The 23871-nt window shown below is 48.0% G+C and overlaps 1 protein-coding gene across 1 annotated transcript; it reads right to left on the reverse strand.

The window, feature by feature from the left end:
* Positions 1–374: 374 nt before the first annotated feature.
* Mxd1 (MAX dimerization protein 1) lies at positions 375–22286 on the reverse strand. The gene is made up of 6 exons (XM_021634515.2): positions 22037–22286; positions 21635–21734; positions 15909–15938; positions 6490–6604; positions 4807–4966; positions 375–4414 (listed from the first exon to the last, which is right to left on the reverse strand). The coding sequence occupies exons 1-6, from the start codon at positions 22107–22109 to the stop codon at positions 4218–4220; spliced, it is 675 nt and encodes a 224-aa protein (XP_021490190.1). The 5' UTR covers positions 22110–22286; the 3' UTR covers positions 375–4217.
* Positions 22287–23871: the final 1585 nt, after the last annotated feature.

Genomic DNA, 23871 nt, shown 5'->3' on the forward strand with positions numbered 1-23871 from the left:
TGTCACCTTCTGAGTGTTGGGAATTGAAACTGGGTCCTTTAGAGGACCAGTGCTCCTAACCACTGAGCCATCTCTCAGTGGATTAGTTAGCAAATTTAGGGGCTGCTTGGGATATATGAGACTTCATCAGAGGATATATCAGACTCACCAGAGAGAGGAGAGACAGGAGAGGAGAGACAGGAAGGGAAGAGGGATAGGCAGAGAGAGTGAGTGAGTGAGAGAGAGAGAAACTGAAGGAAGAAGAGAACCCAACTGAATGGCCATACTTTCAGAGAACCCAGTGTGAACTTACCATGAAATGAAAAGAAACAGGAAATGTGATCAGCTCAGCCCTTCCCATGGAGCCTGAGAAGTGGGACACAGGAAAACCAATGTTTCTTTAATAATGAAATAATTTATTTGTTAATGGACGGACACATAAATTTACACACAGCAAGGAGTCTCTAAATCATGATGGTTTCTAAAAACACATGTGCTAACTGCAGCCCCCCTCCCCCCAAAAAGCACCATTCTCCACAGTCTCAACACAGGTTTACATTGGCACCATATTTACATAAAGAAACATCTGGAAACACGTTTCCCATTCTTCACCTGCGGCTCTCCTGTGGAGGCTGCTCACCTTTAGAAAGATGGGCCCCCACAACTAGCCACTCACAGCAATATACCAGGAGCACCAATTCTTGGGACAGTGGCAGAGGCAAGCTTGGCTTTTAGATCAGAGCTAAAATGAAGAACGCCCGCTCCGACCCACTGCCCTCCCAGACAGAGCAAGAACTCAAAGGAAGAAGTCCAGATACATCTCCGCACAGAGCGCCTTCCTGATTCTCATTGTATGATTCTGATATATAATAAACACTCAATTTCCTTGGCCATCCACGAGCTGAATCTAATGGTGCCAACCAATTATTTCTTCTTTCAGAAGACCACAGTTAAAGAAAATTATTAGAACTATTGATGAATCACATTTCACACCACCTCAACCCAGGATCTTTGAAAACCAACTATGCTGCAGACTACAATGCTCTGGGCGCACAGAAATGAGAGAAGCCACAACGTGGCAAAAGGTGCTGGGCTGTCTGCTCCCAGGGAGTACTGGAGCCAGGAGTAGCAGCTATTGAAACACCAAAGAGACACAGAAAAATAAGAGAGAACACACAGGAATGGTAAAGTAGGAAGACAAAACAATGGAGCCACCCCAGTAAAGAAACAGGAAATAGGATTTGGGTGATAAATTACAAAGCACAGTAAAAGTGGTATTCCTGCCAATATAGCATGGTATAAAACCTTAATGTGTCTATATACGCTCTTCAAAAAATAAGTTCTCTCTTGAAGGGACAGGGAAGAAGGCAAGAGGGGAAGAGTCCACAAAACTCATCGTCAAGTCCCCAAGATATTGCTAGAAGGTTTTGAGTATCATACGCCATCTCCTGCGTTCTTAGACCTCCAAATACCCTTGGGCTACATCAAAGGTGGGGAGAAAGGCCACAGAAAAGCCCAGGAAACCCTTGGCTTCTGTCACACACAGCAGGGGGTAGATGAAAATCCCAAGCCATAAAACTACTCCAGCAGACACTGAAAAGTTGGGCCTGCCCAACTCACTGATCCCAGCTGGAGTTATCCTTGGGCCAAGAGGGAGAATCTAGGTCTTGTTCAAGACCCTCAGGGCCTCATCAAGCCAGCACCAGGTCTTCAAGGGCAGAGGCACTGGCAGTTGCTACTGAATTCAAGATACCTTGTTAGTGAAGGAAAACCCAAATCTAGACTTGCTGGGTGCTGGGCGTTTGTCCAGAGCCAGTCCTGTGTTTTCCGGACGATGAAATGGTTCCTTGTGGCATGAAATTAAGTCGACAGTGAGCTCCCATTTTCCCACGTGCATCTTGAGTGTCCGTAGAGTGCAGCTGAGATTTTAGTTTCAAAAGGAACTTTCACATAAAAATATACATGTGCTTCAGTGACATACTTCTGCTCATGTATAATGTCAGTCTTAATGGCTGGGGTTCATACCTTCACCCCCCTCGCCCAGCAACTTTATTAGAAAGGTTTTTCATTTTGCTTAAGAAAACAAAAACCGCCCTCATGACTGGCTCTTGGCAGACATGCTGGTGATGAGTGAAGGAGAGACTGGATGGGAATTAGCTGCCCTGGGTGAAGCCTGCAGGTCTCCAGATGCTATGGATTTGGTCAGAGAAAAGCCTGCCTACCACAATGACTCAGTCTACCTCAAACTTGCAAAGTCAGGCCTGACCTTGGCAGTCAGTCTGTCACAAGTGCTTTAAACATACAGAGACCTACCTCACATTTATGCAAGGACCAGACAGACAGGGCAAAGGTGAAATAATTACAGCTTTATGTTGGGACAGTGCACTTCATATTTCAACAAAAAAAAAAAAAAAAAGAAAAGAAAAGAAAAAAAAGCAGTTTAACTCAAAGGCGCAATAATTAAAACACAGAAAATAAAGGTATCTCAGACACCTTCTAAGTGAAATAAATATGTGTACGTGTCTTGTCCCCTCCCCTGTGTAAGCTGTCCCGTGGTCTTGAATTTCTGCCGGCTTTGGACGCAGTGAGCAGACACGATGCCCTCGGGCTCTAGCAGGTGGGGACCGAAGGGGACCTTCAAGGTACAGCTGTATCTTCTAGAGACAGGCCTGGCCAGCTCCTTGAACACCACCATTCTGCTTAGACTCTGGAAGGGGCTTTACAATTGCAAATAGCATCCAAACTGTGTTTCCGTGCAAATTTTCAACTGGTAATTGGGAAACACTCCAAGAGAAAAATAAAAAGCCAAAACAGGACTTTGGGACTGCTAAGGAACCCATGACATCCACAGCGGCCTTGTCTGGCTGGGACTGCTCTCTGCCAGGGCTGTCTGGATGTGAGGGGGGCGCGCGACTCTGTAGCCACCTGCTGCTGGGTCAGCTGCGGAGCCCTTAGGTGGCACTGTGGATCTCAGGAGTGTTCCATTACTTGGTGACACAGGCTTGGCTACAGAGCACAGATTTTACAAATGGTTCATACTCAATGAAAAAGATTCACCAGAGGCTGAAAACATTCAGACCTCAAAATATGAATGCAAAAATATTCAGGGGAATGAACTAATTTTGTAGACAGCTACGTACAAAGTTTCTAGAACATCTATAAAAGCAGTCATAAGAATTTATATTCCATTACATTAGTTTATATAAAATGAATAAATAGTATTTATAGGTTTTGTGTGTCTTATGTACATACACATGTGCTCTGGTTCAGCTTAAATAAAAATGCCACGGGGGAGGGGGGTCATTATTTTAAGCCATTGACCCAGAAGTCTCCAGAAGGAAGCTTCCAGATGTGTTCAAAAGTCCCTCAGCAGGAGAGTTCTGGTGACACGGGAACCCTCCTGCTCACTTGCCACGGAGAAGAAATGTGGCCTCTTTCTCTCAGAGATGGTGGCTGGTAGCTCAGCCAGTGCCAAAACTCAGTTATTGCTGGGAGTCCGACAAGGAAGCAGGTGAAGGGGAGCGCGGGGACAAAGAAGCACAATCGCTTCCGTTATGTGGACAATGGAGATCTCATCTATCTCTGAGGTAGGACAATGTTCCAGAGACAAGTAGCATCAACAAACTCGGGGCGCGGGGGTGCCTTGAGACACAGCACACAGCCAGGCCCCCCGAACAGCACGCAGGGGCACACTGTTCTCCTGAGCTGCCCAGTGCACGCTTTTAAGCAGGGACACTGTGGAACGCGGCTAGGCCGCAGCAGGGCTCGCTGGAGGTACTCCTGGCTTCTCAGTGCTCTTCAGGTTTGCTTTCAAAGCTTTCTTTGGGGTTTCTGAGATTGAGTTCCCTTTGAGAAGTTTGTATGCTTCTGTTTCCTACGAGCCAGACAAAGCTTGAACTTCTCTCCTGGGCAAGTACCATCATGAGCCAGAAAACTAAGAAAGACCTGGTCAGCTGCAGGAGGACAGTGCACAGGGGGCTGCTGAGAGGTGAGAACTTGCTTAGAGCTAAGGATTCTTGGGTGCTTCGAATTGACTGGAATGTACAGTCTCTCGGCGTCGAGGTGTATGGACAGAGAAGCTACTGACCGCACTCAGGACAACAACCCTATGTGCTTTCTGCAAAGTGGACAGAGCTGATTTTGGTCAAGGTGGTACGTGAGGTTTGCGTGCAAGGGCGCCTGGGCAGGTCTGGTACACTACCTGACCAGGTGTGGTGGAGAGAACCAGTGGCCCTCTCCTATAGCCCGAGACCTGCCTTGTGCCCATCCTGGAGCTTGGCTCTCTTGACACTGGCGCTGGAGTAGCCCTCGTCACTGCCCAGGCTCTGCATGCTGCCTCTCTCGTCTGAGTCACTCACGCTGCTGCTCCAGCCCAGGTCCCCATTGAGGTAGTCTGTGCTCTCCACGTCCACATCCACGTCCACGTCCAGCTCTTCTGCAGGGGATGAGACACAATGGATGAGACATGGCTCCCGGCGCACCTCAGTTTTCCTCATCCCTTCTTGGGCACTGCTACCTAACCCTTGCAGAGTAAGGGACGAGCTACACTAGTCCCGCTGCTCGGCTCCCAGGGCCTGAGCCCTGTCTACTTACAGTTTTCATTGCACTTTTAGTTAGTGTGTATGTGCGGAAGTGGAGGTTGGAGAACAACTTTCAGGAGTTGTTTTTCCCCTTTCACCATTAGCCCCAGAGTTCAAACCTGGGCTTTGTGCCAGGTATCTTTACCCACTGAGACACTTCGACAGGCCCCTTCCCCCAGGAGCCCCTGTCTTATCTGCTCTGGGGTTGGTCCTGTTGCCTAAAGCCCCTCTGGCACGTGTGGCTCACCCCTGTCTGAGTCAGAGCGCTCCGAGGACACCACAGAGCCCACACTGTCCATCCGCGTCCTCTCGGCACCCAGTTTCTCCAGCCGCCGCTTCAAGTGCCGCTGCTCCCGCTGAAGCTGGTCTATTTGGTGGACAGCTTTCCTGTCACAGTCTTCAAGTTTCTGCAAGTCAAAGGGGTGGATGAGCCTAAGGGAGTGTGTTCCCCACAAGCAAAGAACCTGTACCTGCCCCGACAGCAGGGAAATATGCTATGTGTCCCTAGGAGGCAGAAACTCGCCAAGCTTCTCACCTACCCAAGGAGTGGGCTGGCCAAACACTGCAGACCCCTGGCCTGGTCTTCATTTGCAGCTACCATGGAACACCTCTCAGAGCTGGAAAGCCACAAGGCAAGTGAGCTACCAAAACACTCCCATCCATTTTTTTTTTTAAAAAAGATGTTTATGGCTGCCATGGTGGCACACGCCTGTAATCACAGCACTCTGGAGGCAGAGGCAGGAGGATTCTTGAGTTTGAGGCCAGCCTGGTTTACAAAGCGAGGCCAGGACAACCAAGGCTACCAGAAAAACTCTGTCTGGAAAAACCAAAGCCAAAACAAAACAAAAAGACGTTTATCCCAGTATAGTCCCAATTACAAAGCAAGTTCTCATGCGTGATTCCACAGATGACTTATTCTTACAAATCTGCCCTCAGCAACTCTTACTCCACAGATAATGAGAGTGTTTAATTGTAGCTGTTTTGCTTCCAATTGAGGCTCTCTCCTAGAGCTGTCCGCATGGAGGCCACTAGCTGTTAATAACCCAGTATTTGTCTAACCAAGCTCTGGCTGAATGGGGTTGCTGGCTATGGCTCATAGTGCACACAGAGTCAGCATGGATAGACACCGTGAGGTGCTTGGGACACACATGTGCACAACGACCTGCTTCCCTGATGGAGCTACAACACAATTCTGGGGACACGTGGCCACGACACTGACAGATGTACACCATATCAGTGAGTAAGTCAGGGACCCCATGGCAGGAAAGGGGAACAAACACTTCTGAGAGCCCCGTGCAGAGATCTGCAGCATCAGGAGAGGCTAGGTATAGGGAAGTGGGAACAAGGTACTGCAGAGGGAATGGCGCGTATGACAGCCCTGGTGCCAGAACAAGACAAGGAATGGAGAGAGGGCTGCCGCGAGGCAGTGTGCTCTGCCATGCTGCTACAGAGGTGGGAGAGACCTGGTGATCACATGTCCCAAGTCCATGAAGCATTTAGAGTACCTTGCCCAGCTAAGCAACAATGGGTTTACTCTCAAGTGCAGCAGGTGTGTGTGTGTGTGTGTGTGTGTGTGTGTGTGTTTGTGTGTGTGTGTGTGTGTGTGTGTGTGTGTGTGGAGGGAGTAGTACGGGGCACGAAGGAGACTGTGGACTGTGGGGTGTCCTTCCCTTCAGTCGACAGTGGTAGATGCAGATGGGCCCAGGTCAGGCTGTGAGATGCTGAGGTCCTGGTGATGATGGGGACACCAGTGGCTAGAGGCGCCAGGGCCTGAATTTCTGACTGGACCCTTTAACTGGGTTTAGGTGTTGGGAGGCAGGTGGGATGAGCTCAGAGACCATCCTGGAGACACAGCCTCCTTTGTCCCTCACAGCAGTAGAGAAATCCTCACCAGGCCAGAGGGGGCACAGTAGCAGGTCAAGGCACCTACCTTTATGTGCAATTTGGCTTTTGTCAGCAAACTCAGTGTGGTGTGTCGGCTTGACTCAGGGCCCAGCGGCACCAATCCCTTCAACTTCTCCAGGCACAGGCGGAGGTGAGCACGCCTGCGAAAACAGGACCATAGCTGTATTTGAGACTCCCACAACAGGTTCTGAAGTGTACTGCCTGACCTAGCAAAGGCTGGTACCAGCAACTACACTGTGAGGCCAGGCACCTGCGCTGAAACCCAGTGAGAAGCAGAGCTCACGGCTTCTCTGCTGATTCCATTTGTAACTCTGGGAAATGGGGTATAAATCAATCAGCTATTTATCAGCTTCTCCTGAACCAGAAGATGGCATCCCTGAGGCAAGTCCTTGCCTTGCATTTCTCTTCCTAGGTCACCGGATATCTATCATTGCTAGAGGACTGAGACCGTGCTCTGTGGCAGTGATCTGAGCAGAATGAGTGCACTGTTTGCACAGACCTGGAGGGAAAGCTGGAATCCATATTCATGTGCTTCTGTGTACACGAGTCTTCAACAACTCATCAGAAACCAGTGGCAGTGGGTGGGCAGAGAGAAGGCAGGCAAGCAGGCACGTAAGGAGGGCAGTGAGGGGGCATTTTTACTGAAAAAACTTTTTGCTAAGTTTGGGTTTTTTGACTGCACAAATCTACTGTTATTCTAACAGTTAGATACTTTTTTCTCATATGGGACAAGTTTATCACAGGCAATGTTTCCATCTTAAGTGCTGGACAAAGGCTGGCGAGGAGGATGTACAGCCACACACAGGTTCTGTGTCACAGAATGACCAGAAGCAAAGGCGCCCCCAGAACTCTGGATGTTTGTACTTCACTGAAACCTTGGTTTGGTCTACACTCTAGAATGGAACAGATTCCAGAAATATGAGAAATGGCCAATTTTGAGGGTTTCTGTGTGACTCGACCACCTCCTTAAAGCCTTGCTGAGTCATCTTAGCCCACAGAGAATTCTCATTTCTGGGGTTCCCTGTGGCCTGGCTGTCCGTCTCTCAATCCTTCACCCAAACTCCTTGGGCAGGTGAGCGGCAGCTGACACACACACTAACCTAACATCCACACTGATGACTGTGGCAGCTGTTCCAGTGGACTTTGAGCTTCTGGAAGACAGATTCCATCTCATCACCTCTCCACAGAGCTTGGCCCTGGGCAACGCCTATTCCCACACAGCCAGCTAGGCAGAGAGCCTCCAGCTGAGGGGAACAGTGCAGAGGCTTCTGACGCAGCACTAGGAAGGGTATGCTGGACCTCATTTGGAGCCCTCTGCTTTATCTGGATTATGGTGTGCTCAGACCCTCTGAGCTCCAGGAGCACATCATCACCCAGAGCTGGTGGACTTTTGTAAAAGCCTGGCAGCTGGCTGTGGAGTCATGCCCTGTGGAAGATCGCACTGCAAAGACTCAACAGCAGTAAGTAGCTGCTGGGGGTGGAGGGGAGGAGAGGGAAGCAGAAGCTGTGTGCACAGTACTGGATGGTAGATAACATTCCAACACCAACCATGCCATCGAAATACTATACAAGCAGAAGTAAGATACAATGCACATGTGTAAAACTGTCATAGTGAAACCGGTCAACCCACATACTAGAAAATTAATACTAAAGAGACACTATAAGGGCTGGACACAGCTCATGGTTAAAAGCACTGCCACTCTTCCAGAGGACCTGGATTCGGTTCTCAGCATCCATGTTGGGCAACTCACACCTGTACTCACATGCACATACCCACACACAGGCACATAATTTTAAAAAAATCTAAAAGAGAAGCTATGAAAAAAATACAACCAGTGACTACATTGTTACGTGACTTACTTGTACTAGCTTACCTCTCCCTCTAAAGTTTGCAGACTAGTTATATATAGATGCTTATCAGCCTGCTAAATATTTGAAAAGACTGTGAGGACAAGTCACGCTGTCCTCCTGGGCTGTGGTCCCACACAGATAGAAGACTGGCAGTGTACAGATGTGTCACTGTGCCCCAGGGCCACCTTACTGCTTTTGACAGTCTTCTGTTACCAAGGGTAGCCTTTAGCCCCTATTCAAGCAGAAGGTGGTGCCAAACACTGGCTCCTGTTGCCCTATAGCCTGTGTCCAGCAATGCCTGGAACTTAGCAATGAACGTGGACAGCTTACGGCTGGCTCTGCGGAGGAGTGGTATAATCAGCACGTGTGGACAAAACACTTGGGTCTACAGCAGCACGAGAAGCCATGCTTTCGCCTGCACTGCAATTCACGGCGCTTGCAGTCATGAGTGGTGCCAGCAGTCCACACAGATCAACCACAATCCTCTTGGTGGGCAAGCACCTCAAGGCCCTACTTTTATTATTTTTTACTATTCTGCATCAGCCAATTGCTACACAACCCAACATTAGTGTAGTGGCGCAGGTAACTGCCATGAGCAGACATGGACAAGCACCGTGCGTCAGTCTTCTTCCCAAACACCAGCAACCTCAGGGCCCTCGTCAGGCAAGGGTGACCGATAAAACACTCAGAGAGGATGGACAACTTCTGTCCTTGAAATACCTGGTAAACAAGGCTACCCTTCTGTGGAAATACAGACATCGCTGATGTAGAGGGGAAATATCGACAGAGCATTTATAAGCTGGTGAGGGTAACAGAGGTCCCTCTGAGGTCGTGTGTCATGTGGCAGCAGGATGCAGGTCAGGAGGGACGCATGTGCCTGACTTTCCAGGCTGCAGACTCTGGCATTCTTAAGTACCCCAGCCCCTCCAAACCTCTACTCCAAAGGCCTTCATGAAGCAAAAGGTGAGGACTGAGCCCTCGATGGACAGCCATGTACACCTGGAGAGCTTACACCCCTCCCACAGCAAGAAAAAGGGTACCACAGCTAGGAGTGAAGTTAAAGCAGGTTGGGGTGGACTGGTGGGAAGAAAACTATCAAGTATTGCTAAAGGGCAGGAAAGTCTGAGTGAATGGAAAAAATCTGCACATTCCTGGCGATGACCCCTCAAAGCAAAAATGCCAGCGTTCCTCCAACTCAATACAAGTCCACAAAAACAAATCCCAACGGCTTTCTTTCAGTGTTGGAAAGAAGATGTGTGTGAGGCTGCCAGCGTGCTGGGAAAAGAGGAACGTGCTGCACAATATTACAGTTAGAAAGCCATGATGATTAAAAGCAGCATTGCATGGCAGCACATGCATCATGCGGCAGAGCAGGCTCTCAGAAAAAAGGCAGCACTGCCCATCCTGGTGAGTATGTAGGACCTGGCCTGGAAGTGGGGCGTCCTTATCAAAATAAGCCCCCATAGATTAGAGGTCTATATGTAAAACGTGCTCACACACATGCTGTTAGTTCTGCTCGACTTTTCCTCAGTCACGAAGGACGGAACACCTAATGCCAAGTGAAAGAGAAATGACCCCAGGGATAACGGTGCCTCACACGCTACTGACCCGTATGCCCAGGAACAAATTCAGTGTGAAGACTAACACTGCAGACAGAAGCACTCTGAGCTTCCTGGCTTAGAACCCGTCAAGCTCCTGCGTGCCTGCTAATATCTCTTTTTCGGGGCCTAACTTTTAAATATGAAGCCAGCATGCTGAGCACTGGCTGGTCAGGGGGCAGACTCTAACCAGGTTCACATGGCAGATGCTTGGCTCGTCCAGCCTTTATTCCTGAAGAGTTTCTCAGGAGGCTGCTACGCACTGCTTCTTTCCTCCTGGGTGCTGGGGCAAGGCTGAAGAGCAAGTCCCTGCCTCTGAGGCATTTAACCCCCACCCTAAGCTCCTGAATGGGCTCCCTTTGCCCTCTTCCTCACCCACCAGCCCCCCAGAGCTCCCCTAGTGCAGCCTAGGATAATCTGCTTTCCTCTCTAACTGGGTCACACTTGTTCACTCACTCTGAACTTTCTACGTGGCTAGCTCACTACCAAGGACAAAGACACCAAGTTTTTTCCTAAGCACTGGACCCCAGAGCTAATCCTGTGCCTGCCCAGGCTGAGTGGGGCACTTAGGGCTGTGGCTCCTGTGAGAGCCCAGGCCCTCTTCCAGCACAGCGTGATGCGCTTGACCTTGTACAGTGCAGCTTTTCTCATTAGAAAGTGCCTGAGATTTCTACCCAAAAAGGAGAGGGTGGGTCTTCGGTGCTTTCTCTCCCACTCTGGGGTGCACACAGACGCCTTCAGGATCGCTAGGTATGCTCAAGCTGTACAGTGTGACGTCAGAAGAGCCAACTCTTACTATGGGAACAAAGCAGGGTCTCTCCTGGTTTTGGGTTGAGAACAAAGCCTTGCTGAGTTAAACAGAACACTGAGTTAAGCACCCATCCAGGTGAAGACTGCAAGTCATGCTTTAAGGGAGGGTGTATTTTCCTCCTTTTCTTCTACAGTGATGTCTTGATCAACCATTGTAGTGATCTGATTGAATCCCTGAAAGATCCTCACCACCATGCTGATAAATCGTTGTAGAAACAAAGGTGGTAACACACCCAGTGGTGCAGAAACAACTGTGCCACAGTGCCATGTGAAGACACTGTTTGTTTCTTCACTAACATAGGAAATTAGTAGCTGTGCCGCCTCAGTATTTTCTTCCCAGAGCTTCATTTTAATATAAAGAGTACCTGTATCTCATTAGAGATAGAGTAGCTTTACCGCAGCCTGTGACTATCAATTCTGGCAATGACATCAGAGAGTGCTCTCAGAGCACTGGTAAGGGGCTGGAAGTTGGATAAGCGAACAACATAGGTCTCTCCTCCCAGCTGCTACAGGCAGATGGCAGCCACACTAGAGGTAAGCATGGAAATATGTTTTTAGCGCCCAGACATCAGCACACTGTCAGCACAGCCTTGTCTATACACAGATCTATGGTGGCTGGATAACTTCTGTCAGCCCTCACTCCTTGTGCCAACAGTCAGGAACTAACTATGACGTCTTAGAATGAACTCTGAATGTGCTCGAGGGTGTGCAGAAGCAGTGAGAGTGGCCCAGTGCACACCACATGAAGCGCACACCACACCCTGACCCAGTACACACATCTTGACCCAGTGCACACCACCCCCAGACCCAGTACACACCACCCCCAGTGCATGCCACACCCAGACCCACTGTGCATCAAGCCTTGGTCCTGTACACACCATGCCTAACGCTTTCTATAAAAAGAATCTGTCCATTTGAAAAGTCAGAAATCCAGGAAAGCAGTTTCTATGATTATCAGAACATTCTCAGGAAAACTACTGAAAAGGCTTCTTACATCAGGACAGCACCACTGAAATCCTTTTGGACAAATGAAATTCATTGCATTAACCACAGCTGTGAATTTCACAGAGCATGCACGAAACCTTTAGTCACAGGGTCAGCAGACCCTGCACCCAGCAAAGCCCACACCTGTACCATCCCAGGAAACATGGGTGTCTGCTATTAAGGAGAAGCCAGAGCTTTCTTCTGGGCAAGTGCCTGCTGTGGTACTGACTCCAGAGCAGTCAGCATGGCTGGTGTGTCAGAATCTTCATGCCCACAGGCTTCTTGAAAGACATTTACCCCAGGGCAGTTCCCAGACAAGAGAGAGCAGATTGAACACACGACATGCAATGGGAGATGGAAAGGATTCATAGTTCCAACCTGTTAACTACAGGAACCAGCAGCACCCAAAACTGCACAAACCCTGCATGCTTTCTGCAAGAAATGAGTAACATTTACGGGGAAATGCTACAAAGCTCTGCTTTGCCTAGAGACAGAAAAGAAGTCTGAGTAAATTAAGAAACACACCATGTCCTGGATGGAAAGATCTAGTACCTTAGCATATGTTCTGGAGCTCACTCTGTAGACCAGGCTAGCCTCAAATTCAGATATCTACTAGCAACTAACTCCCAAATGCTTGGATTAAAGTCATGCTCCACCACTGGCCTGCTTAGCATATATTTTTAAAGGTAATTATATTGGAATCACAGTTTGAACTTTTGAAATCCTAAAAATTTGGAAGAATGAGGAATAGGAGGATTTATTAAAAATGTTTCGGAACTGGGCTCCATGACAGCTAACCACAATCCAAACACACTGAAACTGAGGTAGACGGACCCCAACTTCAAAGCCTCCCTAGGCTATAGAGCAAATCTGAGGCCAGCCTGAGCTACTGTAATGAAGCTCCGTCTCAAAGAAGGAAAGAAAAATTGTCATAAAAACCTTGGCTATAGGCTGAGAGAAGGCTCAGTGGTTGGGGTCTGGCTGCTCTCCTAAAAGGACTCCAGTTTGGTTCCAGCATTTACACAGTAGCTCAGCACAACTGTCCATAAGTGCAGTTCCAGGGCTCTAGCACCCTTTTCTGAACAGTGCAAGCACCAGGCACACATCTACATTCATGCAGGTAAAATACCCATACACATAAATTAGAACAAGTAAGTCTATAAAACGAAACAACAAAAAGCCTTGGGCGTTAGCAGGAGTTAAGTCTACACAGGGCAACAGCCATCAGTGAGGAAACTGGTTTCCTGAAGGTAAGTGATAAACAATCACTTGACAGATGTACTGCTCATGCCCGTCCTTTACCCTGCGGAACTGTAGGTGCTCAACAAACACTGTCACCGTTCCACACATCTTTCTTTCTCTTGCAGATGCGAGGTATTTAACTGTTGAGCCTCAACTTGGCATAAAGCTTGTTCTGAATGTTTAAGGTGCCACAGAAGCCCAAGGGTATTCAACTCTGCAATACCAAAAGGGAAAAAAATCCTACCTTAGAATTTTTTTTAGGTTGCTTTTATTTTGAGAGCCCTCACAATCTTTTTATATATGTGAGTCAGAGTATAACTCAGTAGGGTGATTGCCGGGTTTGAGCCCAGTTTAGCATAAACTGAGCGTGACAGTGCAGTCCTGTAACCCCAGCATTCTAGCAGGAGGACCAGAGTTTCGAAGTCATCCTTGCCTATCCAGGAAGTTTGAAGGCAGTCTGGGATGTATGTAACCTTGTCTTAAACTCAAGGGGGTGGGGGAGGGAAGGAAAAAGAAAAAGGACAGGAAAAAAAAAAAAAAGAGGCTCAAGTGTACTAGGGTGACAGGGTGATTTTCTTAAGACATGCACATCAGCAAGGAAGAGGAAGAAGGGCCAGAAAACTGTCACCTGTTCCCCTGGGCTGTAGTAACCAAGGTTTGGATAAATTAAGTGACACAGGCCTTCCTTCCTTCCCTTTCAGACCACACACTCTAAAGCAGGCAAAGACTTGGTAGGACCCTACAGAAGCGAATTCTAAAAAGAACAGGAAGCAGGAAAGTAGAAAGAACTCCCCCCAGGAAGCATAAGGCAAGGGCACACGGGAGCAACCTGAGGCCTATGCAGCTAGTGCTGTCTTTAAATCACCTTTTGGGATTCTGCTTCCATAGTCCTCCAGTAGCAGCCCTCCATGGACCAACAAAAGGTTTCTGAGTCCTTCTTGTTAGACAGTCATCACTTCTATGGGATGGGCCTGGCTCGTGTCATACCCAAGTGTAAATTTGTCTAGTATCCAACACAGTGCTAGTCTTGGACCACAGTAAGCAAATCCCAAACATCTCTGAACTATTTAAAACAATAACCACAACCCATGCTCTCCTGTGAACACAGACAGAAAGACACACACACACACACACACACACACACACTGAGGAAAAAGGCATATATTCCAATATAATTACCTTTAAAAATACTCTCACAGAGGAAAAAGGCATAAAATAATGGAAGACTAAGTCTTTGCCCGAAGAATGCAATCTGTTTTTCCTTTGCAGTGCTGGGATGGAACCCCAGACAGGGCATGCCAGGCATGCATTCCACCACAGAACCCTGGCCCAAAGGGCTGAAAGTGGATAATACAAATAAATGCCTATAGAAAAGGTATGAAAGAAGAACTCAAGGCAGACATAAGAGGGACTCTAAGGATGAGGAAGGGAGTCCACAGCTACTATCTTCTACCCAAAGAACATTCTGAGTTCCTGGTTTTTGACATGTGAACCCTGAAAGCATAAAGGTAGCTCAGACTAGAGTACAGACCCTCCCATCCCCTGAAGTCACAGAGCAAGGAACAGGTGGGGAGGCCTGCATTTCAAGTGAGTGGGTGCTCAGCGAACAGAATGAAGCTGTTCCGTGGTCTCAACCCAGCTACATGTGAGAATCACCTGGGGAACTTTTAAAGAATTCCAGTGCTGACCCTCAATCCAAAGCCTTTAAGTCTGAGTTGCTACATGAGACCTAGGCACTGCTTGTTTTAAAACTACAGAATTATTATTGTTTCCCAGCATAGTAGAGGCCTGTGGTTGTTTGCTTTTTTCCGTTAAAGAAGTTGTTACTGCCTTGCAGTGGTTTTGCATGTCTTTAATCCCTCTGGAGGCAGAGCATGCAGATCTCTGTGCATTCAAGGACAGCCTAGTACAGAGCAAGTTCTAGCACAGCCAGGGCTATACCCTGTCTCAAGCTGGGCGAGGTGGCACACACCTGTAATCCCAGCACTCTGGGAGGCAGAGGCAGGTGGATCTCTGTGAGTTCCAGGACAGCCTGGTCTACAAATTGAGTCCAGGACAGCCAACACTACACAGAGAAACCCTGTCTAAAAAAAGAAAAAGAAAAAAAGACCTTATTGGAAATGTGGAAATGGAGAATTTACAGAGAAGGGCAGCTACAATTAGGAGGCTGGCACAATGCTCACCATATGGAGGCTGGGGGACATACAGGACTCCATTGCTTTTACCTTACCTTTGTACATTTAACATTTTCCCATAATATTTTATTTTACTGAATCTGTAGAAATAAATGGCTGTTCTCTGCCCCAGAAAACACATGCGTATATGTATAATACGTTTAACATATTTTAAAAAGTTATTAAAAGTTTTGCCAGTGTGTGTGAAGTCCAGCAGAGCTGAGAACTACAGGGCAGTAGCCCTGAGGAAGGGCAGCTTGACCTGGAGACCAACGCTTTATGTCAGGAGCCAGCAGCACTCCAGCAGAGCCAGCTTAGGTGTGGGGCAAGGTGAGGCACGGAGGAGGCTGGCAGACTACTCTAGCAACCAGCCCCAGCCCTCCAGCCATCACCTTCCCTATTTTCCATATATACAGCTGCCTGAGTTGAGACTCTTTGTTCACAAGGTAACCGCAGGTGCAAATGCATGTGCAAATGTGAGGCACATATTCATGCACGTGTGATTCAGGCAGTGCTACAGAGGGAACCCAAGCATGCACACCTCACTATCTGTGGGAGTCATCTGAGGGCATTCCCAGGGAGTTGGTGGAGTGAAGGGAGGCTGGGAATGCTTTATCTGCCAGGTGGTACATGGGCACCACCGCTTAGAGGAAGGGCCCGAGTGAGCTCCTAACGCAGGCTCTCCATTGGGAACAGGGTAGGGGCAGGGTGGGGTGGAGACTTAAATGTGATGAGTAATAAATGCACCAAACTCCCTGACCCTCCTCCAAGACTCCCCCACTCACCTGTTCTTCTCCATCTCATTGTGAGTGGATCTGAAAGAAGAGCAAGAAAATAAAGATTACTTTCAAAAATCAGTTATTCTTGTCTTTTTCTTCTTCAGTTATGTTTTTTTTTTTTTCTAGACAGGGTTTCTCTGTGTATCAAGCCCTGGCTGTCCTAGACTTGCTCTGTAGAGCAGGCTGGCCTAACAGAGATCTGCCTGCCTCTGCCTCACAAGTGTTGGTATTAAAGGCGTGCACTACTATGTCTGGCAATTATTCTTGTCTTAAAGAGTGATTTCAAGCTGGGCATGGTGGCTCTCACCTTTAACCTCAGCACTTTGGAGACAGAGGCAGATGGACTTCTGTGAGTTCAAGGCCAGACTTATATGATGAGACTTCCTCCCTCTGTCTCTCAAAAAAAGAGTGATTTCAACACCAACATAACTATTTGAATTTTTGTTTAAGCATGCTTGCATATGTGTGTGTACATATGTATATATGTGTGGGTGTGTGTGAGCCACATGGCAACATTAGCATCTTTTTAGTATTGTTTTCCAGCTTACTCTCTAAGGTAGGGCTTCTCAATGAACTCGGAGCTCTGTCTGGCAAGACTGATGGTCGGAGAGCCCTAGGGATCTGTTTTCATACCCACTGTGCTGGGGTCAGAGCAGTGTGCTCCCGTGGCTGAGTTTTCCAAGAATGTTGGGGAACTCATGATTGTGCTGCTGTAAGTACACTACCCACAGAGCTGTCTTCCTAACCCCTATTTTAACTTTTTTTCTACAAAGTTGGTAGGAGAGAAGGTAGATAAGTGGGATGGGGTGGGGTGGTGTTTCCTGGGTTCTTCTAAAGGAGTCTTCTTGGGGAGTCAGATAGTTAAAAACCTCTAAAATGCAGTTTGGAGGCTGGAGAGATGGCTCAGTGATGAAGAGCACTTGGTGTTCTCGCAGAGAGCCAGGGTTCTAGTCCTACTGCCTACAGAGCAGCTCACTGACTGTAACTCCAGTTCTCCAGGAGACCTGACCTCTGGGGGCACCAGCTATACACAGAATGCATATAACATACATGCATGCAAAAGTCTCATATTTGTTAAAAAATAAAATAAATCTAAAAAAGAAAAAATGCAGTTCAAGGACCTCCAGTGACTTAACAAGAGGCATGCAGTACTTTATAAGGGGGATAGAGTGACTTAGAAAACACAGGTGTACATTGTGATTGCACTGGAATGGCATAACGTCACAGGCTTTCTTTAGGTTCTCCGTAAATTCATGGGGGGGGTGGTACCATACTCTCCTACCCTGGGGGGAAGCATATAATCAAACATGATGCTGTCTGGTTACAAAATCCTATTTTAACTGGTAAAATAACCTCCCCAATTCAGCACCCTGAATTCAATGCCTCATGCATATCCTCCAGAAGGAGGCTGTTACCCACAGGAGTGAGATAAAGCAGGGGTCTGCAAATTCAACACGAAGGCAGCTGTCTGGTCAAAGCAGGAGCTGCAATTAAAAAGTCCAGCTTTGCCCTCCCTGGTACTGTAGATAAAATAGTTGCACTATCGTGTCCTTGGTTGGCCCCATCTGTTAAATGGGAATAAAAATAATTGCCAATAATCTGCTAGACAAGCGTGGATCAATGACGAAGCAACTATAAAAGTGAGGCATGGTGAGGCTCGGATGAAAGGCCTGCTGGGTAGAAAACACATGATTACTGTTTATGGCTGACCTTGAGGACCAGGCCTTGCCTTGGACTTCATGGAAAGGTTTCCACAGTCATAAGAAGTCAACATGATTCCTTCTACATCCGAATGCAGCTTCTCCATGACCAGGAGACCCAGTTTTGGAAAAGGACATCTGGATTCTCTGGAATCTAACTGGCTCTGGTTATGAATTCTGTGACCCAGGAGGTAAAAAGCCTCATGGCAGTACCGCAAATGCTCAGCCATGTACGGCATCATTGGCACCACAGTCAAATTCACTCACAGCATAGATCAAGGAGAGTGTGTGTCTGTGTGGGGGCAGAGGGTTGTCTGACATGACATTTTTAGCCCAGCATTAAAGCTTCTCTTCTAAGGGTTGGCGAGAAGGCTCAGCAGATAAAGGTGTTTGCTACCAAGCCTGGTGACCTGAGCTTGATACCCAGGACCCACCTGATGGAGGGAGAGAACCAACTCCTGAAAGTTGTCCTCTGATATCCACAGGCAGGCCGTGGATATGTGACCTCCACATGCACACATACAAATAAATAAAAATGTAAGAAAAGCAAGCTTTTCTTCTGTAAGGCCGTAGGAGACTAACTTCCATTCATGAGAAGAAACAAAGGAGAAGATAATGACGACATGTTAAGCTTTGTTTCTGGGACCTCCACACCAGCTCTCAGCTGGTTCACTGGTTCATCAGTCTTCTGGCTTCCGTCCTTCAGGGGTGGCAGGGACAAAGCACAAGCATGTGGCTTCAAGCACGTGGCATTTTATCTTTAACTGGGAATTCTAAGTTCAAAGTCTGACAGTTTCTTAAATGGATGAAAGTGGTTAAGACTTCCCTGTTTAACTACAGAGAAGGAGTGCCCCACCCTGTCCCGGAAGGTTCAGAGGAAAAAAAGAGCACCTGGGGTACTCTCACAAACAATTTCTGGATTTTTTGAAGAGGTACAGACAAACTGACGATTTGTGTCTATATTAAAAAAATGCTGAACCTCCAAGACACACTTCATTTACAAATTCTGCAGGAAGCATAACTTCAATTTTTAACTCAAGTTTTAGAAATGATAGGTTTTACTGGATCCTTAAGAGTGTTGAACACATGGTGCCTTCAAAGGGGGATGGCCATCTAACAGGTATAAGTGAAGAGCGTGTGGCCTGCTGAAGCTGAGTTAGTCATTAATAAGAAGGAGCCACCCCCACTGAGGGGTGAGCACTGAGATTTTAATTAAGGCATGGGAGAATGCACAGACACTTTCCTGTGTCAAACCATTTTCTGTACGGCCACTGAGGACTCGAGGGCTCTGGATGGCCAATAAGGCCAATTTTACCCTATAGCAGCACACCCTAATAAAAAGATAACTCAGCCAAATGCAGTACGTCAGAAAGGCCCGTGCTAGGTCAGCGTCACAGCCACTTCTCATAAAAGAGTGCAGTGGCCAAGTGCCCGACTTCCTCTTTCCCGTCAGTGGCAGAGCCTGTTTTCCTCATGTTAACAAAATACACATCTAAAAGCTAGCACAAGCAGAGACATGTGTACACACCTCCAGCTACTTCAGAAGCTGAGGCAGGAAGAGCCCTGGAACCCAGGAGTCTGGGGCTAGCCTGGGCAACAGGCAAGACCTTTGCCTTTTATTTTTTTTCAGCATTGGGATTGAATCCAGGGCCTCACACATGTTAGACAAACACTCTATCACTGAAGTACATCTTCTGCCCCAAGATGTTTTTTCTTTAAAAACAACAGCAAACAAAAACGAGAAAAAAAAAGCTCTCAATTTCGACTCTAAATAATAACTAAATCATTTTAAAAACCAGAAAGAAAGAAAGATCCTATCTTTTAATCCAGTGGTTATCAAAAGGATTCCAAAGTCACTGATATTCATTATGCTGTTATCTGTCTGTCTGTCTGCATATTTTGACAAGGAGTTTTAAAACAAACAGCAATTTCAGTTCCCAGTAAGTTTGATATAATGGCTGAATCTTATTGTCCAAAGCAAAGTATTCAGACTCCACAAACAAAGAACATATTTCAAACTGAATATGAACATGTTATTTTGTCGAGAGTTCTCTGAACTAGCAATATCTCCCTGGCCTTCTCATTTCACATTTATGATCACGCGGCCCTGGGCAGAAGGCGGGCGCCATCGGAGAGTAGCTGGACGTCAGTCAGGATCAGCCTTTCTGCCCAGGGCTATGGAAGAGATCACACCTACCTAAAACTACCTGCTCAGACTTTAATCCTGGACTCTGAGGGACACCGGCTGTGTCACACCCATTCACTGATGAGAAGTACGCGCACAGCTATGACCGCCCTATCTCTGAGAATGGAAAGCCAGCCTCCTAAGAGAAGGGTTTTCAGCTCTTCCAGAACTCAGAAGCTATCGCCTCTCTCAGGAGTACTCTAAGCTAACAACAAGAGAAGGGTTCTGGTATTTGGCTTAGCGCTTTAAGCTTTCACAGTCTTCTTTCCGGGACCAAATCACTTCTGCAGGACCTTTTGCTCCCCAAGCCTCAACACCCCCAGCAACGTTCCGATAAAGCAGGAAGAACAGTGCTAACATATTAGAGCTAAAGACCAGTGAGGCGACAAGTCCTCCAACTCAGGAGTGGTAACAATAAAAGCAAAAGTGGGATACACTTGTACAGACACAGCAACACACACACAACACACAAACGTTTGGCACACTTCTATGTGAAAACAATACTATTACTATTATTGGAAGCAGAGCCTTTTTCTGATGCCACTGTTGGACTTATGTCAGTGTGAACATCCTCCTTAAAGGCTGTAGTACCCATGTGCTGTGCTACTGACTACTCAGGCTATACTAGACGAGAGGACAACCCACCAGGTAATTACCAGGTCAGGTCCACCCTTCCGGTGCCTTAGTCAGGAGCATGGCACAGTGTGCTGCTCTGTTCTGTGTTGTCAACATGAAGGACTATGAACAGGGTAAACCAAGGACAAGTGGGGAGAATTTTTGGGGTGAGTGGGAACTTCCCGGGGTTTGGTGGTCGGCATTAAGTCAGAGGGTAGCCATATAGTGCTTATGGGAAGTTATGCATGAGGGAGAAGGATTGGGATTTTTGAATTGTCGAGGACAATATCAACGATTTTAGTTTACAGGCATGAAGAACATAACTGAATGGCTGCAGTGACGCAGGCTCCTACCAGCTAGCGAGGGGTTTTGTGTTTTGAGACAGGCTCTCACTATGTAGCCCTGGCTGGTGTGGAATTCCCTAAGTAGACCAGGCTGGCCTACAACTCACCTGCCTCTGCCTCCTAAATGCTGGGATTAAAGATAAGTACCATCATGTCTAGCTACAACTAGTGTTTTCAGAGAAAGGGGTGTGTGTGTATGTGGAGAAATGATATAAGGGACAGTAACAGAGATGAATAATAATAACAGAGTTATTATGGATCAGGGGCTGTGAGTTTCCAGCCATTAACTAAACATTGGTGAAATTCACAGCTTTTGAGGACTTTAAGGTAATCTGTGAGGCTAACAGGAAAAAACTGCAACTTGCTGACACCCTAATGTTACATGTATCTTTTCAGAGACGTGGGCTTTAACCTCAATCACTCTACTCAGCCATCAGGAAATGAAATCACAATTGAGTTATCAGACAAACGACTGCACTTAATGTTAAATATAAATTTCTACACCTGTGTTGTCAGGCCAGATATTTCCTTTATAAAATCTTCTTTATAACAAGCAAAATCAACTGATAACATGCCACATTGTGAATTAAAGGAAACGTAGGAACTCCGTTGCTTGTAAGGAAGGGAAAAGTAGTGACCCTACTGCTAGTCCCACTTGGAGCTTCTACAGAGTTTTGCTTTGTTCAGAGGGTAAAAAGTAGAATTAATAATAATAATAATTACAATTAATAACAATAATAAGTTACAATGAAATGTAAGACATTCTTACTTTTCTCTTCATTTTCCTCAACTTAAAAGCAGGGCTGCTTGGCATGTGCGTATTACTGACTCCTCAATGTATCTGGAAGGCTAGAATCCCTAAAGATAGCTACAACCAAGAGCAGTTACCTGCTATTGGTGCTGTTCTTCTTGGGCTTGTTCCTCCGTTTGAAGGCATCTCTGTCCTTGCTACTGTACGGCAACATGGAGGCATACCCATGTTCAGCTTCTAGAAAACCGAGGGGTCCTGTTAATGAATGGGCCCAGAGCATCTGACACCCTGTCCCCGCGTCCGTCCGTCTGTCGGAGTCCGGGGCACCGGGCGGGCACAGGCAGGCGGAATTCTGAGAACAATGCCTGCTCTTTCCCGGCGTGGACGCCCTCGGTTCGGAGCAGGTGTGGAAGGTTCCAGCTGCTCGCCGCCCCCCGCGCTCGGCTTTTGGGGCGCGGGCCCGGGGGTTGGCGCTCGCGGCCGGCCCGCGCCCCAACCACCCCAGCGGCCGCCCGCCCGGCCCGCAGCCCGCCGTGCACCTCTCTCCCGCCGCTCCAGGTAATCGGCCGCCTCCAGCAGCAGCTGGATGTTCATCCCGACGGCTGTAGCCATCCTGCACCCGGCGGGGCAGCCTCTTCGTGCCCGTGGGCCACCGGCCGGGAACACCGAGGAGACGCCGCGCTGGCCAGCCAGGAGGGGCAGCGCTGGGACAGCACGGAGCCCGGAGCCCAGCCGCCACCGCCGAGTGTTTATCCCGACTCGCCGCCGCCCGCCCCCGGCCCCGTCCCTTGACAGGCCCGCGGCGGCGGTGCCCCTCATTGGGTCGCCCGCGGCCCGGCCCGCCCCCAGCTCGCCGCGATTGGGGAAGTGCCTGCGGCCCCGCCCCAGGAGCCCGCTCCTCCCGCTGGTTGGCCGAGCTTGACAAGGCCCGGACTCCACCCCCTGCGCCCCATTGGCCACAGGACTCGCAACTCCGCCTCGTGCTTCTGCCTGCCTCCCATTGGCTCCCCGCCGACAGCCAGGCCTCCGTGGGCTCTGCGAGTATTGGTCAAGACAGTACAGGGAATGCCGCTGCGACCGCGCCTCATTGGCTGAAGCCCTCGGAAACCTCCCGGCTACGATGACATCACTGCTCTGACCAAGCAGGAGCCCACTCCCGGGCCGCTGATTGGCTACAAAGCAGGAGGGCAGGGCGGTCCCCCGCCCACTGGCCGCCGACCTGTTGCCCACTGTCTCTGGGGGGAACTTCAGGCCTAGCTGGGAACCTCGGGCAGATGGTTGCACCTAGCTCCCACCCAAGGGGTCATGGGAAACAGCCAGCTCCCTTATACCCTCTACCATGCTCACACCGAGTGGCCTGGTGCCTAAAGAGTAAGGCTGAACTCGAGGCTGCCCCTTCCATCCCAGAGAAAAAAACTTCAGAGCAGGCATCTCCCCAAGGCCACAAATGGTGTGTGCGCCACCGGCACCCATAGCAAAGCTCACTCTGTAAACACAGGTCCTTGAGCGATCACGATTTTTGAAATGAAAGCTCTTTTGAGCCCCCAAATGCAATGGCAAGATCTCCAATTTAAAAGGCAGGAATAAAGTAAAGGGGTAAGTAGTCCGCAAACTGAAATAAGCAGGGTATTTTTAAATAAAACTCATTAGTGTTGTCAGTACGTCATGTTAGCTTTCTTTGTATGCACAAGTCAAGGAACCTACCTACACTGTTTCCATCCCTCAAGACAACCCTTGTCCTCCTTACCTACATTTGGCACATAAAGAAAGAGGCTCAGAGACAAATAACTTTTCGCTCGGGGAAAGACCTGAACCCTTGTCGTCTCAGCCACAACTGGCCTGGCGATCCTCTGATTTGCAGTTGTACAAGAACAAAGCAAAACAAAACCCCACCACCACCAACAAAGCAAAAACCCTAAAACCCAGCAGGTATAGAGAATCGCAGATAGCCACAGAAACAAGTCCAACTGTGGGTAACACACAGCGGATGCAGTGGAGAGGCAGTGTTGGCCGGCATGTGCAAGCATCCAATCAACGGTTCTATGCTGACACACACACTGAAGGCAGTTTTTCATGAAGCATGGAACTTGAAAATGAGAATGGGGAAAAGAACCACTCAGAACATTTTAAAAATGTATGATGTTTGTTAAGTTTAAAATGTACAGTAATGTGTGCAACTATTAAAGTAACCAATTTAATATTTGGTTACACTCATTTTTAACATCTTGGGTTTTTCACTTTTATATTTCCTCCCCAAGATTACTGTGAATATTTGACATCTTTTCAGTCTTTCTTTTTTCGCTCTCAACAATTTGTTTCAACCCAGTCCCATTTTAGGATCATGTTTCTTCCCGTACAATCACTCTAAACTGAA

This window comes from Meriones unguiculatus, chromosome 5, assembly GCF_030254825.1.
Source record: "Meriones unguiculatus strain TT.TT164.6M chromosome 5, Bangor_MerUng_6.1, whole genome shotgun sequence".
Lineage (NCBI taxonomy): Eukaryota > Metazoa > Chordata > Mammalia > Rodentia > Muridae > Meriones > Meriones unguiculatus.

What these genes read in the sequence shown, in the direction of transcription:
- Mxd1 (XM_021634515.2), bottom strand. Translation starts at nt 22,109, where the DNA reads ATGGCTACAGCCGTCGGGATGAACATCCAGCTGCTGCTGGAGGCGGCC. An exon ending in AATGAGATGGAGAAGAACAG is followed by an intron (nt 6,605 to 15,908) that starts GTGAGTGGGGGA and finishes CTGTTTTCGCAG; the next exon opens with GCGTGCTCACCTCCGCCTGT. An exon ending in GCGCTCTGACTCAGACAGGG is followed by an intron (nt 4,415 to 4,806) that starts GTGAGCCACACG and finishes CATCCCCTGCAG; the next exon opens with AAGAGCTGGACGTGGACGTG.